Source organism: Pezoporus wallicus, unplaced genomic scaffold, assembly GCF_028554395.1.
Source record: "Pezoporus wallicus isolate ANWC-B61680 ecotype Strahan unplaced genomic scaffold, APGP_CSIRO_Pwel_v1 contig_3952, whole genome shotgun sequence".
Lineage (NCBI taxonomy): Eukaryota > Metazoa > Chordata > Aves > Psittaciformes > Psittacidae > Pezoporus > Pezoporus wallicus.
The window spans coordinates 5,847,495-5,875,119 of record NW_026635034.1 but is presented as its reverse complement, the minus strand read 5'-3'; the positions used below and the strand labels follow the sequence as shown (position 1 = coordinate 5,875,119).

The following is a 27,625-nucleotide window of genomic DNA, read 5'->3' as shown; positions in this document are numbered from 1 at the left end:
GAGCAGATAATTGTAGTTTTATGTATGGTCTGCTTGAACTATGGTACTAAAAATTATTTCTTTTATGGCTGTGGCAAATTTTGCACTTTCTCCATGGACAAGTTTCAAAGTGGTAAACTGTCCTAATCATTCAGTTTTGCACTTGTGTGCCATATTCTGAGCAGGTTTGCTCTAGAGTACAAATAGTATTCTTTACTGGCTTTTTCCATCGTTTGTCTTTTTAATATCAGAACTGGTGTTTAAAACTTAAGAAAGTGTAAAAATTAAAAATTATTTGGTTCTTTACTTTTTCATTGAATAAGACTGTACAAACTACAGGAAAAGAGAAGATTTTTGTTATTTTCATGTCTATTGTCTGATTTTTAGAAATGTAAATACATAGTAAATTACCAATAGGGGTACTCTGTCAGCTCTTCAACTCTGGCTGGATTTTGTAATCTAGGCAGTTAAACTGGTTGCTTTTAGCATGTGCTTGGCATTCAGACCATAAGTAGTTAATTAGATTTATTTAGAAGCTTTATATTTTAAAATTCTGAACTATACGTTACTGTAGCGTGATGCCTACATCATGGTTGACCATTTTCAGTAACAAGATTTATTAAGTATCTGGTCTCTTTACTTCAAAAAGTGATTAAGAGTTAGCGAAAAATAGAGCTCTCTAAAGCACTGCAGTAAAAGTGAAAGGATGTTGTCTTTGTGCTTGCCAAGTAATAAACACTTTTGGAGCTGCCCCCTGCAGATCAAAAATATACTGTGAGAATTTATGCTGTCTTTAAGAGTTGGACCAAATTTCAGGGAACATTTTTGTAACCAATTGATTTTACCAAAAAGTTGAGAGTAGTCTCTTCTGCTGAAGGCTGCTCCTCAGTGGGGTCTAGCTTTTCCATAATGAGAAGTATATTACTTGATCAATAGCAGAGTGCTAAATGCTGACATAACATTTATCATGTTTAGAAGAATTCATTGGAATTTTAAAATCAGAATTAAATCCGAGTTCTTAGCCAGACTACTTTTGATTTAATCTTTTTTTTACCAGATCATTTAGTCTCTATATATTGACAAAACAGGCTTTCATTTTTACATAAAACATACAAGCTCAAGTATACATGTATTTTTTAGTCTGATGTAATTTTAAAGAATGTTTAAAACTAAAAGCCCTAAGTACTTTCTTGTTCATTTGTTTCTTCCATTTCCCTGTGAAGCTGCAATTTACAAAAATTCAATAAACACTTTTACTGATGGGATGATGATTTATTGCACTCAAAAGAAAATGCAATGCACTTAAAAAAAGGGCAAGTAGTGATAGGACAAGGGGTAATGGCTTTAAACTGAAAGAGGGTAGATTAAGATTAGATATTTGAGGACATTCTTTACTGTGAGGGTGGTGAAGTGCTGGCACAGGTTGCCCAGAGAGGCTGTGGCTGCCCCATCCCTGTCAGCGTTCAAGACCAGGTTGGACAGGGCTTAGAGAAACCTGCTCTAGTGGAAGGTGTCCCTGCCCATGGCAGGGGGGCTTGGAACTAGATGATCTTTAAGGTCCCTTCCAACCCAAACCATTCTATAATGCAAAAGGAATCTGTAACAATGATGATGCAAGACACTTACTATTCCAGTTACTAACAGCGATTTCTGTTTCAAAGGCCATTTATCTTCCAGTTTAAAAGCATACAGCAGTGATTTGTCTCCAACCATATAAGGAAATTGCTTGCAGATTATCTAGTAAATTAAGGAAGCTTTTCTGAAAGCTCTGTAGTTTCAGTCTGTATAATTAAATTATTGCCATGAGGAATACACAGTTAATTGTGACTGCTATTTGCACTTTAAAACTCCTGGTGTAGGGGGTTTTCATATTTTGTTTCTTCAGGGTTTGGGTTTTTTTTTCTCCTATTAATTATAGGTTGTTTCTTATAGGGAAGAATCTGCTTGGTCCTAGTAAGCAGCCTTTTTGTTCTTTATATTTGCTTATACAAAGGTTTAATGATAAAGGCATGGTCCAGTGTCTGAAGGGGGCCTATAGGGATGCTGGGGAGGGACTCTTCATTACGGACTGTAGTGACAGGGCAATGGGTAATGGGTTAAAACTTAAACAGGGGAAGTTTAGATTGGATATAAGGAGGAAATTCTTTCCTGTTAGGGTGGTGAGGCACTGGAATGGGTTGCCCAGGGAGGTTGTGAATGCTCCATCCCTGGCAGTGTTCAAGACCGGGTTGGATGAAGCCTCGGGTGAGATGGTTTAGTGTGAGGTGTCCCTGCCCATGGCAGGGGGCTTGGAACTAGATGATCTTAAGGTCCTTTCCAACCCTAACTATTTCTATGCTCCATGATTTTCTAAGTTGTTTCACTGAAAATGGAAAGATTTCATCCCTTATTCCTTGTGTTCAATGAATATTTCTATAAAGTACTAATCTTTTAATTGTTAAAAATTCGAGAAGCTTGTAGGTTAGATATTGTAAGGGGAGAAGGTAATGAAGCATACTGTATTTGAACTACAAAGCTGTCACACAAACAGAACTCAAGAGCATCCAGCAGAAGAGTGATACTATGTCCCTAATATGCATAGCCATTCTGGCAAGCTTTGGAAAGTTATTTTCTCATATTATTCTGAGTTCTGGGAAGCAGGGGAGACAAACTGCTTTGCATTAGTTAATTTGTATTGCAAGTTTGCAGCTGAAATGTTTTGTCAAAAGTATTTATCAGAATGCTTTAAGCAGCGTGTAATTTTCATGTAATATGGCAAACACAAAGTACTGCCTCCTTCCACATAGCTGTTTTAGTCGACAATTTTTCTTCTTTATAATCTCTGTCACCACTATACATGTTTGTAGTCCTTGAGATGAAATATAATTTAAAAAGAATTAAAATTTCTTGGGGACGAAGCACAATGAAATCTTAATAAGTCTTCTTTTAAAAATTATTTGTTAGAATATTCTATGAAAATAATAAAATTCTTGTCAAGCAAAAGCACCTGGCTTGTAGAATTTGTAATTTAGAAGCACTATTGATTTTTCCACTCAGAAAACTAAGGGGGAGTATGTGAACAAAATGTCTTATGAGGAGAGAGTACTGTCTTATTTTCCACTTATTTTTCCCCACCACTTCTGTTAGAGGTCCTGTGCCAGCAGACAGGAAATTACACTTGTTAACTTGGTACTGTGAGGTTCTACTTTGTACTACTTTGAATGAACAGAGACCTTGCAGGAAGAGAATTTAGTTGCTGGAGCAGCAGATAACATGAGATACACTAGATTAGGTATGTGCCCTTGGGTTCCAAGTGCCACTTAAATTTAGTTGAAACTGCTGAATGAAAAACATGATAGTCATTGGACTGAGCCCATGAAAGTACCTGAAAAACATGATAGTCATTGGAATGGGCCCATGAAAGTATCTTGAGGCTTGATTTGGGAAAAATGTTGAAATACTGACTCAGAAATAAATCATATGTCTGATGCACTATTTCAGGAATGCTTTATTTTTCTGTATCGTGCCACAGGCATTTTGCATGGTCTGCAGTTGCTGAATTTGAATTTCCCTGTGGTCATCACGTCTGAGTGTCCTGGGAGCTAGAGACTTGTATTGCAAATGGTCCAGCTACATGTGCTTACTGGAGTGCTAGCCTTCTCTGTATCACTCTATCCTTTTTAAGGGCCATATGCACTTGTGTACTGGTTTCACTGGTCTTGCAGGTGGTCTGATGCCTTATCTTGACAGAAATAGTGTTACCTGATTTGTAAACTCTAATGAGGTATTTCAAAATCATGCTTAAATTCCAAGCATAGAAGTACTCTGTGCTTTCAAACATTAAATGCAACAATTACACCTGGCACCTAAATCTGTATCTTAAAATCAGTTGAGAGCTTTCAGTTCAAAGACATCTTGGGCACTTTTTTTTGATCCTCTCTTGAAACCTCCTTAATATCCATTGGAAAGAAAATGTTGTATCATAGACCTTGGACACAAGTCTATGCCCCGTTTTGAAAACACTCTTCTCCTGTGGCTTTAAAAAGAGAATCAGTACTTGGAGTATAACTTCCAAAGGCTGCTTGACTGATGTATCATTGCATGTTCTTAGTGACGCTGTAATTAATACTGACCTGTGTTTGCATAATCCAGTGCTATCCAAATAGCCAGCTGCTGTAATTGCCCCACTCTCTTTAAAGATTTGTCCTACCTTACTGTGACAAAAATATACCAGAAAAGGAGCTTGATATAGACAACCATCTGGCTATCCAGGTGTATTTAACTTCTTTAGTTTATTGAGTGTTATGGAAGCTTAAGCTTTTGCTGGGACACCCCTGCCTTGTGGTTCAGGGAACATTGATGATACTGGAAGTTCCTGCTACCATGCAGGCATCTGTTCCATATGTGTTATATTTGACAGGAAGTGAACCCTGACTGTAGCATTAAATTCATTGATCTGTAGTTTAGTTATCATAGCTCTTACTACTAGTGCTTAATTTCTCTTACAAAAAGGAAAACTATAAATGGTCCAGTCATGAAATGTTAGTTGATTTAATTAGGATGTTGTATGTGGGGTCTTCTGATTGCCAGGTAGTGTTAGGTATCATGTAACAAACTGTAGAGTCACACAAATAGAAAAATAAATCTAACATAAACAATTTTTATTTTCAAATTTTTTTTGTTAATAAAATCAATGGGAAGCAGAATTTATTATCTCATTTCATGAATGAAAAAGTGTTCCTTCTTTACCAGGAGGGAAAACAATAACTTAAATTGAAACAGTGTTAAAAGGAGGTTGTTGTGGGCAAGTTTTAAATTATTTTGCTTATAATACTATCTTAAGAATATTTTGTCTAAATCAAAATGACCACTAAGTAAGTCTCACCAGTAAGTCTGTATTCTGGGGAATGCAAGAAGTGGGGATGTTTGATTCACTTGTTCCCATGCAAGAATCTCTCCTTATACGTATATATACACACACACTTCTTTTTTTAGACATGTATTTGTTTAAACCAGGCAAAGTACAAATACAGAAAAAGCATCATTTTGTAACACTTGTTCTGATATTTTTGTGGTTGAAGACAATAAAAAGAACTTAGTGGTTGATCCCCAAAGTGACAAAGGGAAAATTAGAAGGCAGTATGTGAGGAAAAAGTAATTTGGGCTCATAAGTAAAGACTGAGCAAGTGTGTGCCCTCCAGATGCACACACATTATTTTTCTTGTTGCTGTCCTATAACTGAAGGCAAAATGCCTTTATATATATATATATATATATATATACACAAAAAGGGGGGAGGGTGCAGTAAGGATAACAGTTGTTGAAGGTAGTGTAAAAATACTGTAAATGGGCAAGATGAAGTAGTATTTTTATATGATGCTATCCTGCACACCAGTGTGGAAACAAAGGAACATGTTTCTGAAAACACTGGTTTAGGTACTTGTGTAAGTACAAGCATGTTTAGGTACTTGTATAAGTGAGTAACGTTATGTTGTTTGGTAGGGTTTTTTTTTTTTAAACTTGGTTCAGTGCTATATTTTTTCTGAATAAATAATTGAAGGATCATAAAGTGATACATTTTTGTTAACTGTAATAAATTTATCTTGTCACATTGCTTGTGTACTCCTGCATGTGCACACACTTGAGTTCAGTATAACAGGTATCTTAAAATTGACATGTATACTGCTTTTTATCCTCAAGTGGCACAATAGCTTTGTGTTTGCTAGCATACAAACCCCAGATTTCTTTTACAGCTGCTTGAATGAATATTTAAGTGTTTTTGTGTTTTGTTGAATACTGTCAAAAGCAAAGCCTTTCCCTTACCACTAGATTTGTAGTGCTTCAGTGTAATGCTCATAGGAGGCTAGACCATTTCCTGAATGTAGCAATGTGAGTATCACGTGTTCTATCAAATTAAGAGCATTTTTTTCTTTAACTTACCAAGTGATGTTGTAAAAAGCAGGAATCTAGAAGTCACTCCTGTTGCCAGCTCACTATGAACTGACTTTCTACATGACAGACTGCTGTGTACCTTGGGTTTTCCATTTCTCAAATGCTTGTTTCGCCATTCAGTGTTCCTTCATGTTTTAGTTATTTTTAAAACACTAACAGGATTTTTTGACATATTAACAATATGACATGGGGAATATAGGTGATTGCAGAGTCATACTTCAGGATTTTTTGTACTGTTCTGAAGAGGAGTGCCATACAGCTGCAGTTAGCGTGAAGAGCTGGTATGAAGTAGTATAGCTAACCTCATTGCAAGGTGTCTAACAGGCATTTTATTCCTTTAGGACTTCATCGATCAATTTAGGAGCTTTTAATAAGCAGCCTCTGTTAAGAGCAAAGAGCAGCTGCAAGCAGCGATGCCATTTTAAAGGCCCAGAATGGCTTTTTAGGATTGATGCCAACTAGCAAGCATTACTGCCTTCTGTGAAAGCCCTAGGAACAGTCCTGCTGTTGCACCAGCCTTTTATTTCTGTGCAAACATTTGGTGGGCTAATTTCACTCTCTGAATCTGTAATGTGATTGTTAAAAAAAATTAAAAAATAAAATAGCTGGCTTGAAGTGATTCCAGCTGCAGGGGCTGTCTCCTCTCAGCATGCTATGATCAGTGAACACAGGAGGGCAGTCTTTCTCAAGATTGTCACTGAAATTAGCTTGAAATAGTGAATGAAACAAAGAAAACTCAAACCTTTGTCTCCAGTTTTGGAACACTTAACAGTTTTTATCGCTAACTGCCATCTTATAACCCCAATAAAGTAATGTTGCATTTTTAACTAGTTCAGTAACCCAGCATTAATCAGGAAAAGGTATATAATTGAATGGATTTTGGTTTGAATGACATTTTGTCTCTGTGAACTGTTGAGTTTATCTGATGCTATTGTATCTATATTAATTTCTACCCAATTCATGTTTTATAAATAGTTAAATTGTTAAAAAAAGTAAATATGTTAAAATTGTTTCTTTGAGCTAACGACAATAGTCAATCTGTTGTTAGGCCTCCAGTGCTGGAAACTGAAACCGTTTTCTTGACTCTATTTTTGCTGTAATGGCCTTAGTCCCTTTGCAGTACTGCTTTTTGCTGTGTGTGCTGCCAACAAGCAGGCTGAGTAATTTGTATTGCTTATTGAGCAATGTAACATAACATGATGCACAGCTAATGAACAAGTATTGAATGAAATTAGAAGTGTATTCTGCTGTTAATCTGATAAGTTTCCTTTACCCTTTTTGCCTTACCATTTCTGCAGTTTTATTTGTGATTCCATTTCAGGGGATTTGACTTGAGAAACTTTATTGCAAAAGAAATAAGTGATTTGTCACTTTGTTTTCAAATAAATACCAACATATCACTGGAGAGGAAAAAATATAACATATCCTAGGTCACAGGTAGAGCATGGACATTGTTAACCCAGCTATGTTTTTTTTCTTGGGGGGGGGGAAAATACTTCAAATGGCTAATAGTTTCCTTATAAAGTCTTTTTAGATTGGGTACTTTTTTAATTTGTATTGAAGAATTTAAATTGCTATCTGAGTAGCTATATTTTTTTTCTATTTTTCTGACTGTAGCGTCTTAAGGCTATAAAAGGAAATCTTAAGTGTAGTAATTCTTTCTGAAGAAAACCACTTCTAAATTCTCTAGTGCTTCTGGAATGTTCTTTGCTCTAATTTTCAAGAGTTCATTATGAGATCTTAAAAATGTGTTTAGTCTTGCCACTGGAATAGAAGGGGGTTTTTATTATTTAAAAATTAAACCTTATAATATTACTGAAGCTAAAGTCATAATACATTATTCTAGCTGAAAATGCCTCCCGAGTTTGCTCTTGACCACTGCTGGGTTACAATGTAAAAAAGTTTTTGAGAAAAGGAGAGAATGCAATGAAACATTCTGTATCAGTTTTAAAACAACTTTTAGGTATTATAATCTGTAAAATCTGAGTTGTCATGCAAGAAAAAACTACATTTCTAAATAATCTCCTGGTTCTTTGGGCTTTGTATGCAGACAGATGCTTGCTGATGCTTGAGGTTTCCCGAATAGCACCAGAAGGAAAACTGCCTGAACTTGTCAGTGTTCATTGTTGCTGCTTATATGCCTGTGGGCAGCAGTGGGGCTAACAAGAATCAAGACAATTTCATACCATTGCTGCTTGCAGAAACTCACAGCACAGCAGCAGGCACATGCTCTGCAGCTACTTAATAGAAAAGATCTAGAAAGAGCCTGGAAAGAGGGTTTGAGGTGGAGGTAGTTGTCTCTGTCATTCCTTTGTTTGCTTCAGAAACAAGTTATTTCTTGGCCTTGGGACTTCATATTTATTAGATGCCTATTATTACACTACTATACATTGATCAGAATTCAAGGCAAATGATAAAGGAGATTGATTCCTTTTCATTGTACAAGTGTGGAGAATTGACTTATGTAGTCATTGCCTCTGGGCAGGTGTTACTCAGCCTTTCAGTAGCTAACTGTTTGTGGGTTTAGGTCCCAGATACTAGCTGGCTTACCTCTAAAATTTCCAAATCATCTGTGTGAGTACTTAGTTGGGTGGGACTTTTCAAGTCTCTTTAAAATGAGATAGGGATTTCCCCCAGGATTTCCCAGTGACTTTCTTTAGTCAGGATCAATGTATTATTTTTAGTCTCTGCCTCTATGAAACTGAAAATATCCATGTGTAAATAAAGGGAAAACAGTTACGTACATAACCAACCATATTTATTACTTGGCTTATGAAGTTCTTTTTTCCAATACTGTAAAAGGAGTGTTAAAGTAGTTAGTATCACTGATGTAGAATGGTAGTAGAAGTATTATGGTGAAGTTTTGAGATGATTGGCTGAGCTCACATCTGTAATGTTGTGTTTGGGATTTTTTCCAGCATACTCTGATACATCAATGGTGATTTGGGGAAATTACCTCACATTTTCATTTGAAGAGCCTGAAGACTGCCCCCCCCCCCCCCCCGACCCCCTGCCCCCATTACTTGGGGCATGCTGTTTTCTGTGATTTTTAAAATATTTTTCTTTAAATCAGTTTCCTCCTTAAAAGTAGAACATTGTTTAGTAGGTGGCAGTTTGTAGTACAGCCATGTGCTCCCTTTTATATGATGTGGTTCTAATGGGAACCATCTAACTTGCCTTGGTTGGTTGAAAATCTCTGAAGGCACTTTGGTGTCCATCACTAAATGAAGTTCTATGGTAGATGAACCAAAGTAAGTCAGTTCTGTACTCAAAGTTTTCAGAATTCTATGATTCTATGAATTCCATTTCTAAGAATATCCTCCCTGTTAGTGCTGCTATGAAATATTGTACAAAGAAGAGCGAAACATCAGTTCAAGGATGAACTTGGACACTGGGGTGCTGGAGTAAATGGTTGAGAGATTCAGCAAGCATGCCTAATTTGAGGAATTAGTGTTTAAGGTTCAGTTTTCAACACAGGTGTAAATTACCTGATTTAACAAGGATCTGTATTTAGCTTGTATAATTAAACCTTTTCTCTCTCTCTACAAAATAGTATTAGGCTTGTTTTCTTACTTCAGAATGAAACACACTGGAGAATTCCCTTTGCAGAAGTAGTTTGCTATAGAAATCAAACTTTTAAAAACTTTTCAGAAAGGAACATTTCCTTTGTTTAATATGGCCATGTTTTTTTTTAAATGCAAGCTGGGAGCATGCATTGTCATTACAGGAGCAGGTACGAAATAATCACTTTAAGCACAAATGGGTTTGAAAATACATGCCTTAATACATGTAAATTCATGTATAGCAATTCAGATGTAAAAAAAGACACCATAAATCAAATCTCTTTAAGAATGTGTGCAATTAGCAATGCAGAAAAGAAGTTTTATTCTTAAAGGATTTTAAGTTTTGCAGTGGTTTTTATGGAAAATACATCTCTCAGGCTACTGTGACGCCATACTTGAATTAGTGACATTTCATTTTGTGATTCTATGCTTTTTGAAAAGAAGTGTGTACTTTTAATCATCTGGCTACTCCTTTAGCTCTTCTGGCCAGGGTAAAGTTCAATTTATATCAGATGAATTAAATTTTTCTGCTTCATTGCAAAGGTAGAAAATTCATGTTCTACAAGGTAGTTGTAAATTGTAGGTATTTCTCATAGTATCAAGACGTAGTATAATTCAGGGCAGGTAACTGAATAAAAATGTAACTGGAATACTGTCTCATAAGTATCATTTAGGCTAGACTTTTACTTAAGTGGGGAATTGCACTGAAGTGTGTAAAAATTGACATTAAATCATGACAGTATTTGTTTGGGTAATCTTTGTTTTCTGTGTTTTAGGAATATATTTTGCATGCATCTCTGTTCCTAACATAGGTTTTCATGTATGCAGTGCTGTTTCTTTATCCTTTTGTTGTCTCAGTCAGGACAGTGTGCTTTTCCTAACACATCCTTAAATAACGCAAACTACCTGTCTAGATGATGTTATTAGTGTGACAAAGTATTTTTGTTTCTGATATTTATCAGTGCTGAAATATACCATCTGTAACTTAGGGGGTGGAGAAGAAATTTGGACCTAGAAATTACAGTTTAGTTGTCTCAAAACTTTATCCTCTCTGTGCCCAGTAGGAGGCACTGAATGAGTGATGGATAAAAGCTTTTCCAGGCAGTCTAGGGTTTGTTGGTTAAATTGATTTTGTTGCTATTTTTGCATAGTTCTTGATTTCTGGGTAATTTCTCTGAAGTATTACCTTTTTCAGCTTTAGTACTTCAGGAAGTTATTCTCTGTATGTGTGTTTTTTATATTTCTTTGGAATTTGAAATGTTCTCTATTTCTGTATAATCCCTTTTGGAAGGTTATTGCAAAATTGAAGCTCCTTTACATGGCTTTGATTGAATAAGGCTTTTTCCCCATCTTTATATTTAAACCAATATCCTGTGAGCAAAACAATCCTAAAGTGAAAAATGATGGCTTTGGTTTTCATTGAGTTTCAGTTTCTCATGATATACACACAGCTGATAAGAATTAAATTTTTGGTTGAATATTACATTATTTCAATATTCAGAGCATCTGAATTATGGTATTCATGAGGATTCCTTGACAGAGTAGTTAAAGAGTTGTCATGTAATTTTCCATATTTTTTTTTTTTTACAAGAAATGGGAATAGGAGTGAGGTAACTTGTTTTATCCTTTAAACTGTTTTCTTATTCCCATTTAACTGAAGCCTGAGGGCACCATTTTTTATACAGTACAAAAATGTGTAGCTATTTCAATTTTTGGTTAAGATCTCACATGGATTCACAGTACTGTCAGTGTAGTGAAAACTTTGGATTATGGTTTTTAATGTGCATTTCTTCATGCAGAAAATCTACAAATGTTTTGAATCCAAATTAATCTCACAGAGTATTCTGAAAGCCAAAAATCTGCAATCAATGTGGTGCCTACTTATTAGCTCAGCTTGGAAATACTCTACTGATTTCAGACGCGGTGTAAAGTAAAGACACTGTCATGAAAACATACTGTTCAGCTTCCTTTTTATTCTTTGGTACTTCATTTGTCCTGAGACAAGCTACTGTTTTATATGACAAAGAGATGGGAAAATTCTCCTCTGAATGTTTCCAGAAAATTCTCCTATGAATGTTTCATAGCTACACGAATTGCCTTCTACACAGAGTAATAACCAGGCTGTAGAAATTAGGCTGGACCTCCCTCAGCTGTCTTTGGAGTGTTAATATGGCTCTGAAACCTACCCTTCTTCCACTAAGCTCCCCACCCCAAATTTTAGTGTCAGCCTCCTGTTTTCTCTTTGGATCTCTGCCTTTCCTTCTGTTGCTCTACCTCAGCTTTTAATTTTGACTACCTTAGTTATCCATGTCAATAAAGTAAGACTATATGAGAATATTTTAGTTAACCACAACCTTAACAAATGCACAAGCTCTTCTCCTAACTGGCATTGTTTATGCAATATAAACCACTAATCCAAGAGAGCAATCTATTTGAATGTGTTTTAACTTCCTTCTGGAGCACTTCCTAAACTGAGCCAGGCCTCCTGTGTAACAGGGAGGGGACACATGCTTCCACACCCGCAAGTGAAGAAGTGCTTGTCTTATTGTGTAGTAGACCTAGTGCCTGTAATGTACAGCATTCTTGCAATAATACCATCTGTGGTTGTGAAATGACTTTACTCTGCATTTGAACCAGCCACAAACCCCTTTTTTTCTTTATATATTCATCTTTTGCTCCCATTTTCTGTTGTCACTAAAATTTCTTCAGGGAGTTCAGAAAAAGCAGAGAGGGGGTTCAGTGAGGGCATGGGAGTTTGAGTGAAGAAGACCAGTTTGTAATCAATTTTGGACACATGCATGGTTGCAGAGAATCAAAATCCTTTGTAACAAATGGGAAGGTTGCAAAGTCAAGAGGTTAATAAAGGCTGTGTTTTAGTGAGTTATTTTCTAAATATTTTCTCCAAATTTTGAAGTTTCATGCTTCTCATTAAATTGCAAAAGTGTTGTGAGGGTTGTTTGGCCTGTATCGGGGTGTGAGTCACGAAGTTGGCTTTGTCTGGTTTGTGAACTGTGGGGGGGAGTTAAGGCAGAGCTATATTTAGGAGTATCAACTGATGTCAAACTGTGGAGCACTGCTAAACAACAGTTTTAAAGGGGCAGCACTGGATAGTTAAGCCTAAAGTTCAGATTGTTTGAAGTAGTTTATCATTTAGTAAATAATTGGAAAACCTGATATTTACTAGAAACATTATTCTGCAGAGGCTGCAAGCCAAGCAGTGTGAGTTTCAAGTCCATTTGTACTTATGTAGTAGTAGCTATTCTAATTCCATTGTCAAAACTGTATGAACTGACAATAACAAGTATAGATAATACTCATAGTTACACCTTATGTGTTTCAGAATATGGACTTACAAGAAACTATTTATAAAGAATTGTTTAATTCCAGTTACAGGTAGATAAGGGTAATGTTTAAGGGGCTGTTACTATTGAGTTTTTGTCTTAAGATGCAGAACAGCTGCTGACTTGACTGTTTTTTGACATTTTGCCTAATATTAATTCCATCTAATTTGATAGTGAGTGTTTTATGTTGCTATCTTTGTTTTTAGGCCCGTCTGTGTGAAGACAGTGAGATTGCAGTAGGAAAACTGCAATAAATTTCAGGACCCCAGTAGGGATGTGAGTCAAAGCTTTTCCTCACAGAACAGAGATTATTTTTGTCATCTTAATGAATTTGAAGTGGGCAGATTTTTCTAAGGCATTTACTGTTGGTTTAAGCAAACTATTATTGACTTGAATGTGAGCAGACCTGAGCCAAGACAAGGTAGGGAAATAGAAAAATGCACACTGGAATTTATAAATTATACAGTTGTTCAAGTTAATGTATGGGGGATAAATCAGTTTATCAGTTACTGTCATTTTAAGCTTCATTGGCCAAAGTACCGTCATTGCCAACTTTGATAGAAGTCTGTTTTGGTCACTAATTGGATTTCTGAAACATAATATTGAGCAACACATTCTCATTTAAATATTTAGTCTTTTCCAAGTGTCATATGCTAAGATTTGCACAAATCATGCTTTATGCAATATGAAGTATTGAGTCCCATTGTGGGTTGCATGACTGTGAACCCGTTGATCTAACTGAAAAGGCAAACCTGCTGGTAGTTCTTGTTATATCACCTGCTGCACTTAAATATCAGCAAAGACATTCAAACCAATTCCCCCCTCTTCAGCCTGCTGGAGCTGTTTGGGACAAGGAAGTTGAAAGCACATGTGATGAACTCTGAAGATAGCCTGCATGGTTCATTGATGCAAAGAGCTGTGTGTTGAGAAGCTTTCAAAATGAGACCTAAAATATTTTGAATCCTGATGGTTACATTTTTTGTTTTTTTTCCACAAAAGATTGTTCTGTGAATGTTCAAAAATCAAGTCCTCTGAGCAGTAGAACTAACAAAGCCTGGATTCCTGTGGACTGGTGTCCTTAAAATCCTCAGCTTCCCTCTAAGCTGCGTGTCCCAGTTGGCCAGCCAGGATGCGCATGCTGGTCGCCAGGCAGCTGCTTCCAAGAGGGATGTATAATGATCGTGTTTTGCCTGCCCTTTTTTCAGTGAGCTCACCAATTTTGGTCTCCCTTCAGTACTTAGCCATTGATTTTTACATAACTTGTGGAAACTTAATTATATCTGAACCCTCTCCTCTTTCTCACTGGTAAATTTAGTGGAAGTTGACAACATGTTTAAAAGTTGTTGAGGGGAGACTGTGTGATTACAGGAGTTGTGTTTTCTTTGGAAACGAGACTAAAATCATACTCCGTTTTTAACAGATTCTTTTGTGTACATGATCCCATCAGGAAGTATGACATACTGTGTTGGAAGCATTGCTTCTCAACCAAAAAAAGTCATTTGAGTATTCAGCCATTTTTAGCAGAAATGCTTTTCATTTTTAGTAGAAAAGGTTCATCTACCCTCATCTTCATCTACCTCAAGTCTTCCAAAGCATTTAAAACTGATACATAACAGTGGCAAACAGTCACGTTTCTTTTGTTCAGAAAAGCAGCTGACTTCTTGTGATTTAAGGTTTTGCTTTGTCTTGAAGCAGCAGCCCAGTCACTGCTGCTGCTTGTGGGTGATACATGATACTGTATCCGTGGGCTCCTCTGCTTAGTCAGCACAATGTTAACCCACCTGATCTAGTTTCTGAGGGGGTAGCACTGTGGCATAGAGACAAATTAACTTGTTTCAGAACCATAAGGAGTTAGCTGCACTTTCTACATGGGTGGGAGAGGAAAAAAGGTCTCTCAACCAGTTTAATAACATGTTGATTGTTAAACCTGTACTTCTGGTTGGCTTCATCATGCCATAGGAGCGTCATTATGATTAATATGTTGATTTGCCCTTTCTTTGGACAACACTTCAGAGCAGTGTCTCTTACAAATGTATTAATGGTTTCTTAGTTGAGGGAGTGAAAATTGGGTGAGAGGGAAAATTGCCTTTCTATTAGATTAGTTTTACTCTGTTTATTCAGTGTCATGAATTGGCTTACCCAGAGTTTGACACATGCCAGTGCTGGGAAGCCAGAAGCAGGGCAACTGGCTGCTAGATCACCCTAGCTGCATTTGAGATAGTGTTCTTAGACTATCTTTTGGGGTGAGGTCTCTCTTCCTTTTATGCTCTAATGCAAACGAAGCAGTCAGTGATAGGTGTTTCCACTGTTGAAAAGGAAGTTAAGGGTTTTCCAGATGTTAAAGCTCCAAGCTCCCTTCCTGGTATCTTTTGTCAGCATGAGGCTCATGCCTGTTTTTAACAAACAATGAGAGCAATGTTGGGGAAGTTCTTATTGCCTGTAAACCGGTGGGATGTAAATAAAATTAAATCTTATTAGTTACTTATTTGCAAGGTGGCCTTAAAATTAGTTATATTTAATTTCTCCATTTTGAAATAGAGGAACGTTTTACAGCCCAACTCAATTATGTGGTCTTCTGCACTAGTCTTAAGAATTCTCAGATCTTAGGAATGATCTGTATATTTTTCCCCCATTTTCTTCTTGACCTAGAGCTAATGAAAGTTAATATGTTGCAGTATTTGAGGAAGTCAAAGTTATATGGACTATGAATTACAGTAATAACTCTCAATGTTACAGTATCTGAAGCAATCAGAAATTAGGGGGGAAATAACAGTTTATTTTCCTTAGGGAAAAAATGCTTGGGGTATAAGGGGTAGCAGTCTTAATTTTTAGATATCATTTTATGTTTTAAATCAACATGGTTTTGTTATGCTTATTTTACACAGTTGTAGACTGCCAGAAGTAAAATTCATGATTTAAGCATAGTTTTAATTTTGTGGAAAAATAAGTTGTTGTTTTGTTGTTTTGTGTTTGTTTGGGTTTTTTTTTGACATTGCTGTGACAAAACCCCTGTTTTAACCAGAATAATGAAGGGCCTGCAGAACATTTACTCCAGAATTTTATTGTTCTGTATTTCTTAGGTACTTTTGTCAATGATTAATGTGTGTGTTTTCAAATAACTTTCTGGAATTCTCTCCTTTCACTAAAAAATTGTCACTATTCTAGTTACATTGTATTTGATGGGTTTGGAGCATATCTTTGGAGCGTATCTTGGAGCCTTTCAATCCAAGATCAGTATTAATGGCCTAGTCCTGGGGTTTTATGTGGCAGTAACTTTTTGGGGCTTTTTCCTTTTAAATTTGAATGCATTTTCTGTTTATTTTGGAATGTATTTTGCCATTAAACTGGAGAGTATGATAAATAACTCATTACTAACTTCACAGGCTGCTGATATAACAAATGTGTTTAAGACATCCCCTATTCCCTCTCATTCCATCTCTTTGTGTGCACTTTATATCAAATAGTCCTAATCCAAGGCATTGGAAAGGTGCTTTCTTTTGTTAGAATTTTTCTTCTGATTAATTATTCCCCAAAATGTTATTGTTTCTGACTACAAATGGACTATTTGAAGGTTTCTTTTACCTTAAAGTCAAATTCTTATTATCCTTTATCCTTTTTGAAAATTATTTTATTTAAAATAAATATCAACTTCTGCATAATGCAGGCTGAAATGATCCATTATTCATGGTACTTTGGAACGTTTCAAGCCGTATTTCCCAAGGCAACAAATTAATCAAGCAAAAATCACTTGCAGGCAAATGTAATGTGGGGCACAGGGGTTGCCTTTAAAGGGAAGCATGAGGCAGTGGGTCAGGTCTTGGAAAATTGAATTTTAATTAGTTGGTTGCATGTCTTACAAGTTAACAGGCTAAATGGTCAGTGACTCAGTAGGGCATTTCCCACAGGATATTGTACAAATTTGGTAATTGGTATGCTGCTTCTACTTGTGATGTCTGAAACATCCTAGTAACTGAATAGTCTAACTTTGCATTTTGCCTGGTTTATTGTATGATGAAGGCTTCATATTTTCTTTAACTGATGAAACGTAAATCAAGTATATTGGGATTCTACAGTTAAACATTCTAGGATCAGCACAAGGGTGGACAAAATTTAATGAGCTTTTAAACTATCTACCATTGTCTTTAGTAATTGGCACTTCTGGTAGTAGATTCTAAATTCCCCATGTACCTAGGATATGTAATGCAGGACTTGTAGCAATATGTTCATGTAGCTTTTTCTAGGCAAACGTGACAAAACCTTCAAGACTTCTACAGATTAAAATTAATTCCTTGCAAGATCAGTGCCTGAAGGCCTCATTAATTTTAACACCACTTATAATTGATTCTGGGAAGTAACAGATGTTACTTATATTTGATAATCTTCAATTTAAGAAAGCGATATATATGTGAAATCTGCCAATTTTCAGTTCACATTCCTAAAACTGATTAAAAACCAAAATGGCATTTTCTCTTAATGGTCAGTTGGTTGTTAGACTATGCTATAACTAGTCTGATTTATGAAGAAATCATTTCAAGTTATTGATCTATTAGCTGAGATTAGTTAATTTGCTCTGTTGTGGGAAGCATTTGGTCAAGAAAATAGAGGAATTGAGTTTTCTGTGTGCTCAAAAACCACTAATGAACTTTAGATCTTCACTCACATCAAGCCTCAAGTAATATCAAAAAAATATTAAAATATTGTATGTGCTTTTATGTCTTCCCAGTGTCCAATTAAAAATTAATATTAAACTTGACTACATTTTAAATAGAAAGTCTTTGCCTCCATCTCTTTTCCTCTAATGTTAAACACTTTCCATGCACAATCTAATAGAGCACACTTGATTCAATGCTTTCCCTTGCAGCCTCTGGCTTCTGCCTCCCCCTTCCCTTCCTTCAATGTAGGTGAAATGTTTTACAAAGATTTTAAGAGAGTAAAGTGAGAAGTGCTTGTTTTCATTAATACTTCTGGTCTACAATATATTCATGTTATAGACATAAGAAAACAGGATCCGATTTTAATAGATTTCCAGAACTGAGCATGTGTGCTTAGCTGATGTTATCAATGGTGGTCCTGCAAAAGAGTAGACATCGAATTTCTCTGCTTTTTTCTGATATATACTTAATAAGCCAGACAGGTTTATTTTAAAATATTTTTCATTTTTCTCCTCTTTAGTGTCCAAAAAAATATAAGCAGTATAAACTCTTTGCTAGAGGACTGCTGGAACATAGAGATTTATCTTGTTCTGCTACTTTGAGGGTGAAGAATCTTAGGTCTTTTAGTATATGTTCCTTTTGCACACTTAATTGAATAGTAATATCAAGACTAACTAAAGTATTTTACCAAACACGTCAATGTTTTCTTGGATTTTGTTGACTTTTTTTTGTGGATAAGATTTATTATCAATTTGTAAGTATGTACAAAACAGCTTTGTGATCGGTCAGTAGCCCCATCTTTTTCCATCTTCTACAAGGCAAGTGTCAGGATCATAGCTGAAGTCTTAGAGTTTCAGTATAGGAATTACAAACAAAAGAACTAATACTTTTCTCATTGAACCAGTAGAAGTCATCAGTAGATGTTTTCTTTAGGTTTGTAGGGCAAAATTGTTTCCTTTGCATAGGATGTTCCATATGAATTCAGCTGATCTTTTTTCCCAGTACAATATGTGATTTCATGAATATATTTACAAAAGCACGTTTACTACTACTAATAAAAACCCCAACAAATCAGCATTTCAAAGGACTTTCAGATTATCAAAGTAAATATGTTGAAACAACTATTCCTAAATTCCAGTTGTTTGGGACAACAATCATGCTAAACTGCCTCTGAAGTTCTGGTAGTCATTTAAAAAAAGAAATATAAGTAAACTCAGCTGTGTTGTTGTCAGGTCAAATTAAAATCATTTATTCAAAGTAATTATAAATCTAAAATTTGGTTTGTGTTTCAGAAACCCTTGAAGAGTTTTATATGGTGCTAAATGCTTTCCACATGCAGTAATGGAAGTATTAATTTGATGTACAGGCTAACTGAAGTGAGTTCCAGTGTCTGTGTAGCCACATGTACAAAGATCTTGCCACATACTTACTGTTGTTCAGTTTTGCTGCTTTCAGGTGATGTCAAGTTGAGGGGCGTGTGAAAAGGAATTATAATGTGTGGACTCAGGCATTACATGTATTCTGCTGAGTAGATCTACTAACATTTTTATAAAACCACAGAAGGGACCGTTTACTGCCTTTATCAAGAATGCTTTGCAGTTAAAAGATCAAAGTAACTTAAAATGGAGTAAAGGTTTGTTTTTTATCTTCCTACAAGTGCACTGATTTCAGAATAAATACAGAGGAATGGGGTTGGATTACAGATATAAGCATGAACTTTCTTTTTAAGTTTCTGTGCTAAAATCAAGTTTAACCACAAAAAAAATCAGAATCATTTACTTCAGTTTTCAGCTTCAAAAATTAGTATGGCATGACAAATGAAATAATTTTGTAGTGTAAGAAAAACATCATTACATCCGAAATACTTTCATCTTCTATATTTATCTGCCTCATTAAGCAACTTAAGGAAATCAATATTTCATTTTGACTACACCTATTTGTAAACCCAGAAGGCAGATTTGGAATGTTAACTGAATTTGGGTTAATTCTGCTTACTTTAAGGTAAATTTATATTTTAGCAAGCAAATTCCTGACTCAGCTTTGATGTCTGATTGTTCACAAAGACTTGAGTGCAGACAGCTCTCTGTCCATTCCCTTTATCATTTTAAAGATGTTACTGTTTAATGTAAAGGGTTTTTTATAGTTTCCTTGAAATTGTTTATAGTTTATAGTCTGATGAAAGTATAGGGAAGTTCATAATTACAATTGTCAACTCAATCAACAGTTAGGAAATGTATGTTATCATGCAGTCTGAGTACTTCAGATATCAAATATATGGCATTTTTTTCCCCCAAAAATTTCAGCAGAAGATAAATGATACTTGTCTACTCATTAGATGCTTGCAATCCTCTTAAAAACTATAATCTGGCAATAAGAGATTTTAGCAGAACATGCTGCTAGATGATATTATTACTTTCCTTGCAGTTCTATAAAAGCAGACAGTATTGTTCTTTGCACTGCTATTCTTTTTTCCTAAAAGAACTCAGCAGGGTACCCAAGCACTTTTTCATCTTTTAGTACTTGATGATTCAGTAGTAAAGCATTGAGATACTTCTTGTGTCAAAAGTCATTTAGTGCATTTAATGTCTTATGGCATGATTGTGTCCCTTGGGGAGAGGGAATTTTGTTATAACATTATTAATTATATGGCTGAGTTTAGTTTGATCAGAAAGTTATGTTCGGTTTCCCCCAAACTGCTGTGAACTTAAAAGTAACATTTTACAACAAAAACTATAACTTGACACCTTTGAGGAACTGAATTCGTGTTTCTGCTTGTTAATCTCTAGCACGTATTTAGGTAGAAAGTGTTCCTTTGAAACTCACGAAGAAACTGGGACAGAGGCTTTGACAGTCTTGGATTCTGATAATTTTTAGAGACCAAGCTCAAAAAAGCAGGGAAAGAGGAAATAAAATGCAAAAGAAAATGCTTAATTAACCTTTTCTTGTTAAATGATTGGAAAGTCTCAAGAACAGCTGAAATCATGCACATACTTCACAATATTCTGTTTTCCATACAAAGGATCTCACTGGCCTCAGAAGCAAGTAAGAACAATTGAGGGGGAAGTGCACAATTACAGATGAGGACACTCACCGGCAATCTGTGCTAACATGTGGTGTGTATTATGGAAGAAGTTGATGAAATCTCAACCAGAATGTGGTCTGTGTCTTGATTTACATTCTCTTCCAGAAACAGTTTCTAATATAGAAAGGTCAAGTTCTGCCCTCAGATGTCTCTATGCACTGCCCATGAGACTCAAGAGAAACATACTTAAAATGTGAGGCGATAAATGTATAATACAAAGCATTCTTAAGCCATAGTAGCTGCTTGTCCGACATCCCTACAGTTGCCATCATTTAATCCCAGTAATTTGTAAAACATTATAAGATTCCTGAAATAAAAAGGCATACTGTTGTAACAGGGTTTAATCCCACCAGAAAGCCAGTTTCCCCTAGCAAAAGAACTTTTTTTTTTAAGCAGTATTAGTCACCCTAATGAGTAGCTGTGCTAATGGTATACTCTTTTCTAGGCTTATCCTAGATATTGAGAAAAGGAGAATTCTGTGAATAGATGGAAGGAGAATGATGATTGATATGGAATTATTTTCATTATTTTTTATATTTGATATTTGGCAAATATGTTTTTTCTTTCTGTTTTAATTGGCATTTAGCCTATTTAAGGAGAAACTGGAAGCATCCAGGAGCCAATCATAATTTTAAGATTTGTGAATTTATTTTCTCATATGTGTTTTTTAAGGCACCTTTTAAAAATAAGATTTTTTTCAAAGGTCCTTCACTGGGGAAGGAAAAAAGGTATTCATAGTACTGCCCAAAGAAAATTATAGAGATCTTAGTCTGTTTATAGCCTCCCTTTGAAACAAAAGGCACATTGTCATTTTAAGAGTTCAGATTCTATAGATTTACAGAAGTTCACGTCACATCTCTTTTTACACGAATTACAAATGAGCTTGCATGGTCTTTCTTCACTGATATTAGTTTAGTGCATGGAGCGTTTAAACCAGAAAACTTTGCATATTGTAAAGCCTTAATCTTTCTAAACAGAGAATGTTGATAAGAAATGATGTATTTCAGTGGAGACAGAGTCTTAGTGGGAAGATTAACGCTTGCTTTTTGCTTTACTTAGTTCCTTATGGTGTTAGTCCAAAGCTTGACATGTCTCCATTCCAGAGCAGCCATGGATTCTAAAGTGGTGATATAGTCAGTGAGAGAAGATAAAGATCCACTGAACTAATGTGCTGAGTCTAGCAACAATGTGGCAGAAGTTAAAATTTAAACAGCTTTAATTCTTCGTTTGATTTTCATACTGGAAAGTAAATTATTTCCTTATCTGTTTGAAAAAGTTAAGCGTGGTGGTGGTGTCTGTTTTATTTTTTGCATCTTGAAAGAACATTAATTGCTAAAACTAACTGCATATATCTTGATCTATTATGTGTTCAGATCTTTATAGCTGAATTCAGCTGGAAATGTGTACTTTATCTTTAAAGGCAGCAAAATGATTGTCTGATGTGTAGTGGTTACCAACAAGACACAGAGGTGAAAAGTAAATGGAGGCTTGTCTTAAATCTCCTGCTCCTTTTGGAAATTTTACTTATGGTGTTCTTAGCTATTTTTGCCATTTAGTTTTTATCATGTGGTAAAAAACACTAGTGATACAAATAGGTATATACTTGATTTAGTATTCTCATCTTGTAGGGCAAGTGATAGAAAGGACTCAAAAGAAGGACCATTGTAAATCTCACATTTCTCCATCTGTGTAATAATTTTCCCTGCGGTACACCATAATTTAGTCTACTTTTAAATGACAATCAACCAAACTCAGAACGTCTTTCATAATATTATCTGACAGGCTTTTCATGAGTTATTTCTCTATTAAGAGGATGTCTTATTTCCAAGCTACAGATTGACAATGGTTGTTGAAATAATACATTTAATACTTTTAGATAGATTTATTGCTGGTTATTGTGAATGATTTGTCAGAGTAATCTGAACATAGTCTATGTAAAAAGCAGCTAGTTATATTTATGCAAATACTCTTAGTATATGCGAGCAAAAATCAGTTTGATACTTACATGTAGGATTAGGTTCTTTAGGACAAGAGAGATAATTTGTAAACTTTTTAAAATTAAATCTCCACATCATATTTGGAGTCTTGCCTCTTTCTTTTATAGGTGGCATCAAGTTTGTAGAACTAATGCTACTCTGGGTGTTTTCATCTGAGTGTTAAACTTCGTAAAATTGCCTTTCTTTCAGTGAAGTCTTTGGCATGCAGACAGAGCCCTGGAGAGTGGTATTTTCCTGTGCCTGTTATTATTCAAGTCCAGTTGAGTTCAGTCACCGTATTTATTTATTGACCAGTAATACACAGGAGTGTTCATAACATAGTTCATAACAAAAGTATTACTCTGCAGTAGGAGCAAAGCATTTAGGTAATGAATTCAAGAAAAAATAATCTAGTCTCATAGTTACTATCACATCTCAGATGGTATTCCTTGGTAGACTTGACTTTTCAGCGTGGGTAGCTTGCTTTGTAGTTCTCTACACTATAATCCCCTTAATCTCAACAGGACTATGCACAAGAGAAAAATACACTTATAGTAGTAACTGTCTAGTAGATACGGCTCTTTGCCTGACATTATAAAATCTGAAAAGGTGATTTGATTCCTGACTGTGAAGAAAAGGCTTTGCTACCATGTACAATGTTAGAAGTAGTTACACATGTACCAAAGTATGTGATATTTCTCATGAGGGGTTTTTAATAAACTCATGTATCTGAAGTTTATACACTCCCCAAACAGTCATAATTCAGCATCTATTATTCTGTACAGAAATCAGGTGGCACACCACAGGCAGAGTTAATAAAAAAGAGCAGTTTCCTGATAAAGTTAATACTCATGCTTGAAAATTCTTATAGACACTTCTAACTCTGGCTTCTCTTAAAATAAATGAATAAATAAAAGCAATGTACTACAAACTGCCTACCAGTGTGCATGTTGATTTGTGTGAGAGACTGCATACTTGGTCGATTAGGAATTCTTTGAGAGGTCACTATTGTACATCTCAAACATACTTACAAGGCTTTTTAGTATTTCAGTCTTTAAGCTAACTTAATACAAAACAGCAGTATTTTGTCTCCATTGCTTAAACAGTTTTTTCTTACCTTGGGTCCTTTCTTTTTGAAAATTATTGTACTATAAAAAGAAATATGAAGTAAAATGTGTGTGTTACAGTAATATCTGTCTTCAAGGGCCGAACAGGACAAAACCAGTTGCACTAACAGTACTAGCCACTAGGAAGAAAATTAACTCTGTCCCAGCTGAAATGAGGACACAGATCTTAAAATGAGAGGCATATTTATAAGCGTAATTTTGGAGTGTTTTTTCTAAATCCATTCACATAATTAACATATTAATACACATTTAAGAGTTGTGATCTCAAGTAGTATGTGTAAATTTCAGTGGGATGAACAATAAGTAAGTTTGAGATTTATGAATTCTTTCATTGACATCTCGTGGTACTTTGGAATTAGTTATGTTATGTCTTTTTCTAATGTTATTCTGAAAATACATTAGTGGTAACTGTTAATCATGTTATGTAAAAATGTGCCCAAGAGCCTTTAATCATTATGGATTTTTTTTTTTCTTTTGCTGGCATTTATTACTAAGAATTTGTAAATGAAATAGATTCATGAGGGCTGGACACTGCTCTGTGCCAGCTCACGCAGTTAAGCAATTCAGGCACTCAGGTTCCAAACCTAACAGATTTTCATGAAAACTGACTTTTTTTTTTATAAAATACAATTGTTGCCAGACCCTAGTATAATTCATGGTTTTTTTTCCTTCAAATGTGAAACAAAAGAGCAGAAAGCTTTAGGTTTTCTTTATAGTAGTAAGAGTACAGTAATGTGTTAAAGAAGAGAGTGAGTCTATCTGAAGTAAGATTTGGTAACTTGATTTCTCTGGTTCACATTACACTGTGAAAAGAAGCTGTTCACCTCCCACTCTAAATCATTTTCTTTTTACCAGCTGGAGAAGATCAGAATAAAATGGGCCCATCCCTTTCTCAGTCCCTGGTGGTGATGATGATCCAGCATTTGTTTTTCATTCAAACCACATGTTGAATAAATGAAAAAGAGGAAATACATACTGGTCATAGGTCAGGTGCAACACAGAGTTTATACAGATTTATTTTCTTCATAGCATCTGCTGTCTTGCATTTAAAGCCATTGAATGCTGTTCTGCTTCCAGTTAGTTTAAGACAGGTTTACTTAAATAATGACATTTTAGGTTTTGGCGTATCCTTCTGGCCAGACGTTCAGCCTTCAGAGCTGCAGAAATGTCCTGATTCTGCAGATGATAGCTCTGCAGCAGACTGGCTTTTCAGAATTTAAGCTCCCTCATGATCTCATAGGGTGAAAGCTGACCCTCTTTGTTTCTCGCCTCAAATAAAGGCAACTAAGCCAAAAGAAGAACCTGGAAAAGTATTAGGGTAATAATAAGGAGCTGAAGTTAAGATCTTCTCTGCTTATCACTATTTGGGCAAGTAGGAGAGATGAGGAGGGAGGAGCAGAAATATACTGCACTGTACAATCCTGAATTTAATTTTTAAGCAGGTATAGATTATGAGCTAAAGGTTTCCGTTTTCTCGCATTGTTATATGTGCATTTAATTTATACTCTGTTAGAAGTCCTGCAATGCTCATTGCTTATGACTGAAGGAGAATCGGGAAAAGTGAGTGTATATATCAGTATCAGCTTTATTTGTTGTCTTTATTACTCAAACACTTCTGGTAGTGCTTTTATAGCACTGACTAAATTATGAATGATGTCCTGTTGGTTAGAAATTTGAAGGCAGTAATTTCAAATTGTCTTTAATGTGCCAGCCAGCCAAGGCTAAATATGCCTTTACAGCAGCTACTTTGCCGATTTATAGCTAATTTTTTTTTTAATATATTTTTTTCTTAGCAGTACAGCTTAAGCTCAATTTTCTCCAACTTGGCAGCATTATAAAATATATTAGGATTAGAATGAATAGGTTACTATGTCATAAATTAAATTTTACAGCATTCGAGTTACAGAAAAGGGGAATCCCAAACGGGCATAACGGGGGTGGGAAGAAAGAAAGGAAAAAAAAAGGCATTCTTTACAATAAGAGTAATTAAGCACTGGAGGAGCTTGCCAACAGAGGCTGTGCAGTCTCCATCATCAAAGGTTTTTAAAACCAGACTGGACCAGGCCTTGAACAACTTGGTCTGACTTTGAAGTTAGCCTTGTTTTGGGCTGGAGGTTGGACCAGGTGGCCGTTGGAGAGCTCTTGCGGTCTAAATTTTCTAAATTTAAACCAGAAAAAATAAGTTGTAAGTGGTACAAAGGACTGGATGTAATAGAAAGGAAAAAAAGTCCTCATGTCGTTTCTGTTCAGAGTGGTAAACATGCCTTTTACAGACGGAATGCAATGGGAACTGTGAGACTAAATATTAAATATCACTCCAGAGACTTGAGTTACCCAGATTGTGAGCGTTACCCAGATTGTGAGCAAGTATTTTAACAGATACATTAAATGAACAGTGAGGAATTTTTGAATCTGATTTTTGTAATTAGAATAAGTTCAGCTTTTTTTTTTTCTTTTTAGCTTGATGATCATGCTTTAGTCTCATTGAATATAACAGTGGGTAATTTTTTTGCTGGTTTCTTTTTTCCCCAATGTTTTTTTGTTTTTCCAATTCCTGTTAGGAATAGGAGGCCTGCAAGATTTTGTGCTAAAGTCTGCAACACTGTCAACATCACCAGCTTGTCCACCATTTACACCTCTCAACTTTGAAGCGACACCGATTGTGCGGGTAGCTGTTGAGCCAAAACATCCAAGTAAGTTTAAAGGAGCATGGAGATCGTAATGCAAATTCAGTGTGGTAGCAATGCATCTTCCCAGCCTTAGTCATCTGGCTAGTTTATGATCTAATCACTAAATAAGAGACTGACCCGGTCTAAAACAAATATGTGTTGCCTAGAGGGCTACTTTATTGTTCCGGTGAATTCTAGCTGTCTAGGTTGTGTATCTGTAGGTGAGGAGACGCAGAAGACCTTGTCGTGCCCTTTATGGTCAGACTTAACTGTTCCACAAGTAAGACCTTATGTGATGCTAAAGGTTCACTATTCTTTTACTATGAAGGTGAGTATATCTTTGGGTTTTCCCTTCTGCAGACATTCTTTTATGTTGTATCGTTAAGCCCACTGTACAGATTTGCAGTGCTGCTTCTAATTGGTACCCCACCATAACCAGAGAGTAGTATATGTCTGGATGTATTTGGATTTAAGCCCAATTTCAATCTCCTCTTGTAGTGTTAGTAGAACCAAAATAACTGGCTTTCTGTGCAGTTACAAAATTCTCTAACACTGGCATTACATGTTTTTGGAAAGTGATTGTACAGCTTAGCACCCGTTTGTCATGTGTAATCATATGTTGTACATCCTGCATTTGTTAAAGCAGTTTTGAAAGTACTGGAAATTACTGGTTCTACTGAGTGTAGCATTAAGTTGAAAATGTTAAAGGAATGTAATTCTAGAACTACTGATCAATTTTTGAGTAATTTTTTTCCATAAGGAAATGAAGCTTTAGCATTCTTATACCATTGCTTTATTTGTCCTCCCTGGTAACTTCTGAATCTATGGTTTGAAGTAAATTTGTTAGAGGGATGGAAGCCTCAAAGGTAGCTACCCTTGCAAAAGTTTCCTGAAAATCAGCTGCTGCTTACAGTAACAGGAAACAAGCAAAATTTGGCCATTGCAGCCTTAACTTAAAGGCAATCAATTGTCCAGTGAGGTGGCCCTAACACATTGTGCCATATGGGTGCCTCAGATTTCCACAGCAAACCTACTTCACAACTGCATCTACTTATTTGGAAAAGTGACTCAAATCAATACAAATTATTTCCCTACGTATATTTTACAAAGTGACTGCATGTCTTCACATTCATGTCAAAATCTTCCTGAATGGTTCCCATAAGTTGTAAAAGGAAAAAAATTAAAAAAAATCTTTTCATCCCTCTTAGTGGGCTTAAATATAGAAGACAGGGTTGAAAGCGTTCAACTGTGTTGGCCATGGGAACTAACACCCTGGTATTTTCTACTTCTTGTTTATTTTTATGT

The 27,625-nt window shown here is 35.6% G+C and overlaps 1 protein-coding gene across 2 annotated transcripts in view; it reads left to right on the top strand.

The window, feature by feature from the left end:
- EFL1 (elongation factor like GTPase 1) overlaps window positions 1-27,625 on the top strand; it is a 76,566-nt gene that overhangs the window by 24,298 nt on the left and 24,643 nt on the right. For both annotated transcript variants that reach the window (XM_057429574.1, XM_057429496.1), the window contains exon 16: window positions 26,213-26,344. In XM_057429574.1, the coding sequence (XP_057285557.1) occupies window positions 26,213-26,344 (132 nt within the window). The remainder of the gene's footprint in view (window positions 1-26,212; window positions 26,345-27,625) is intronic.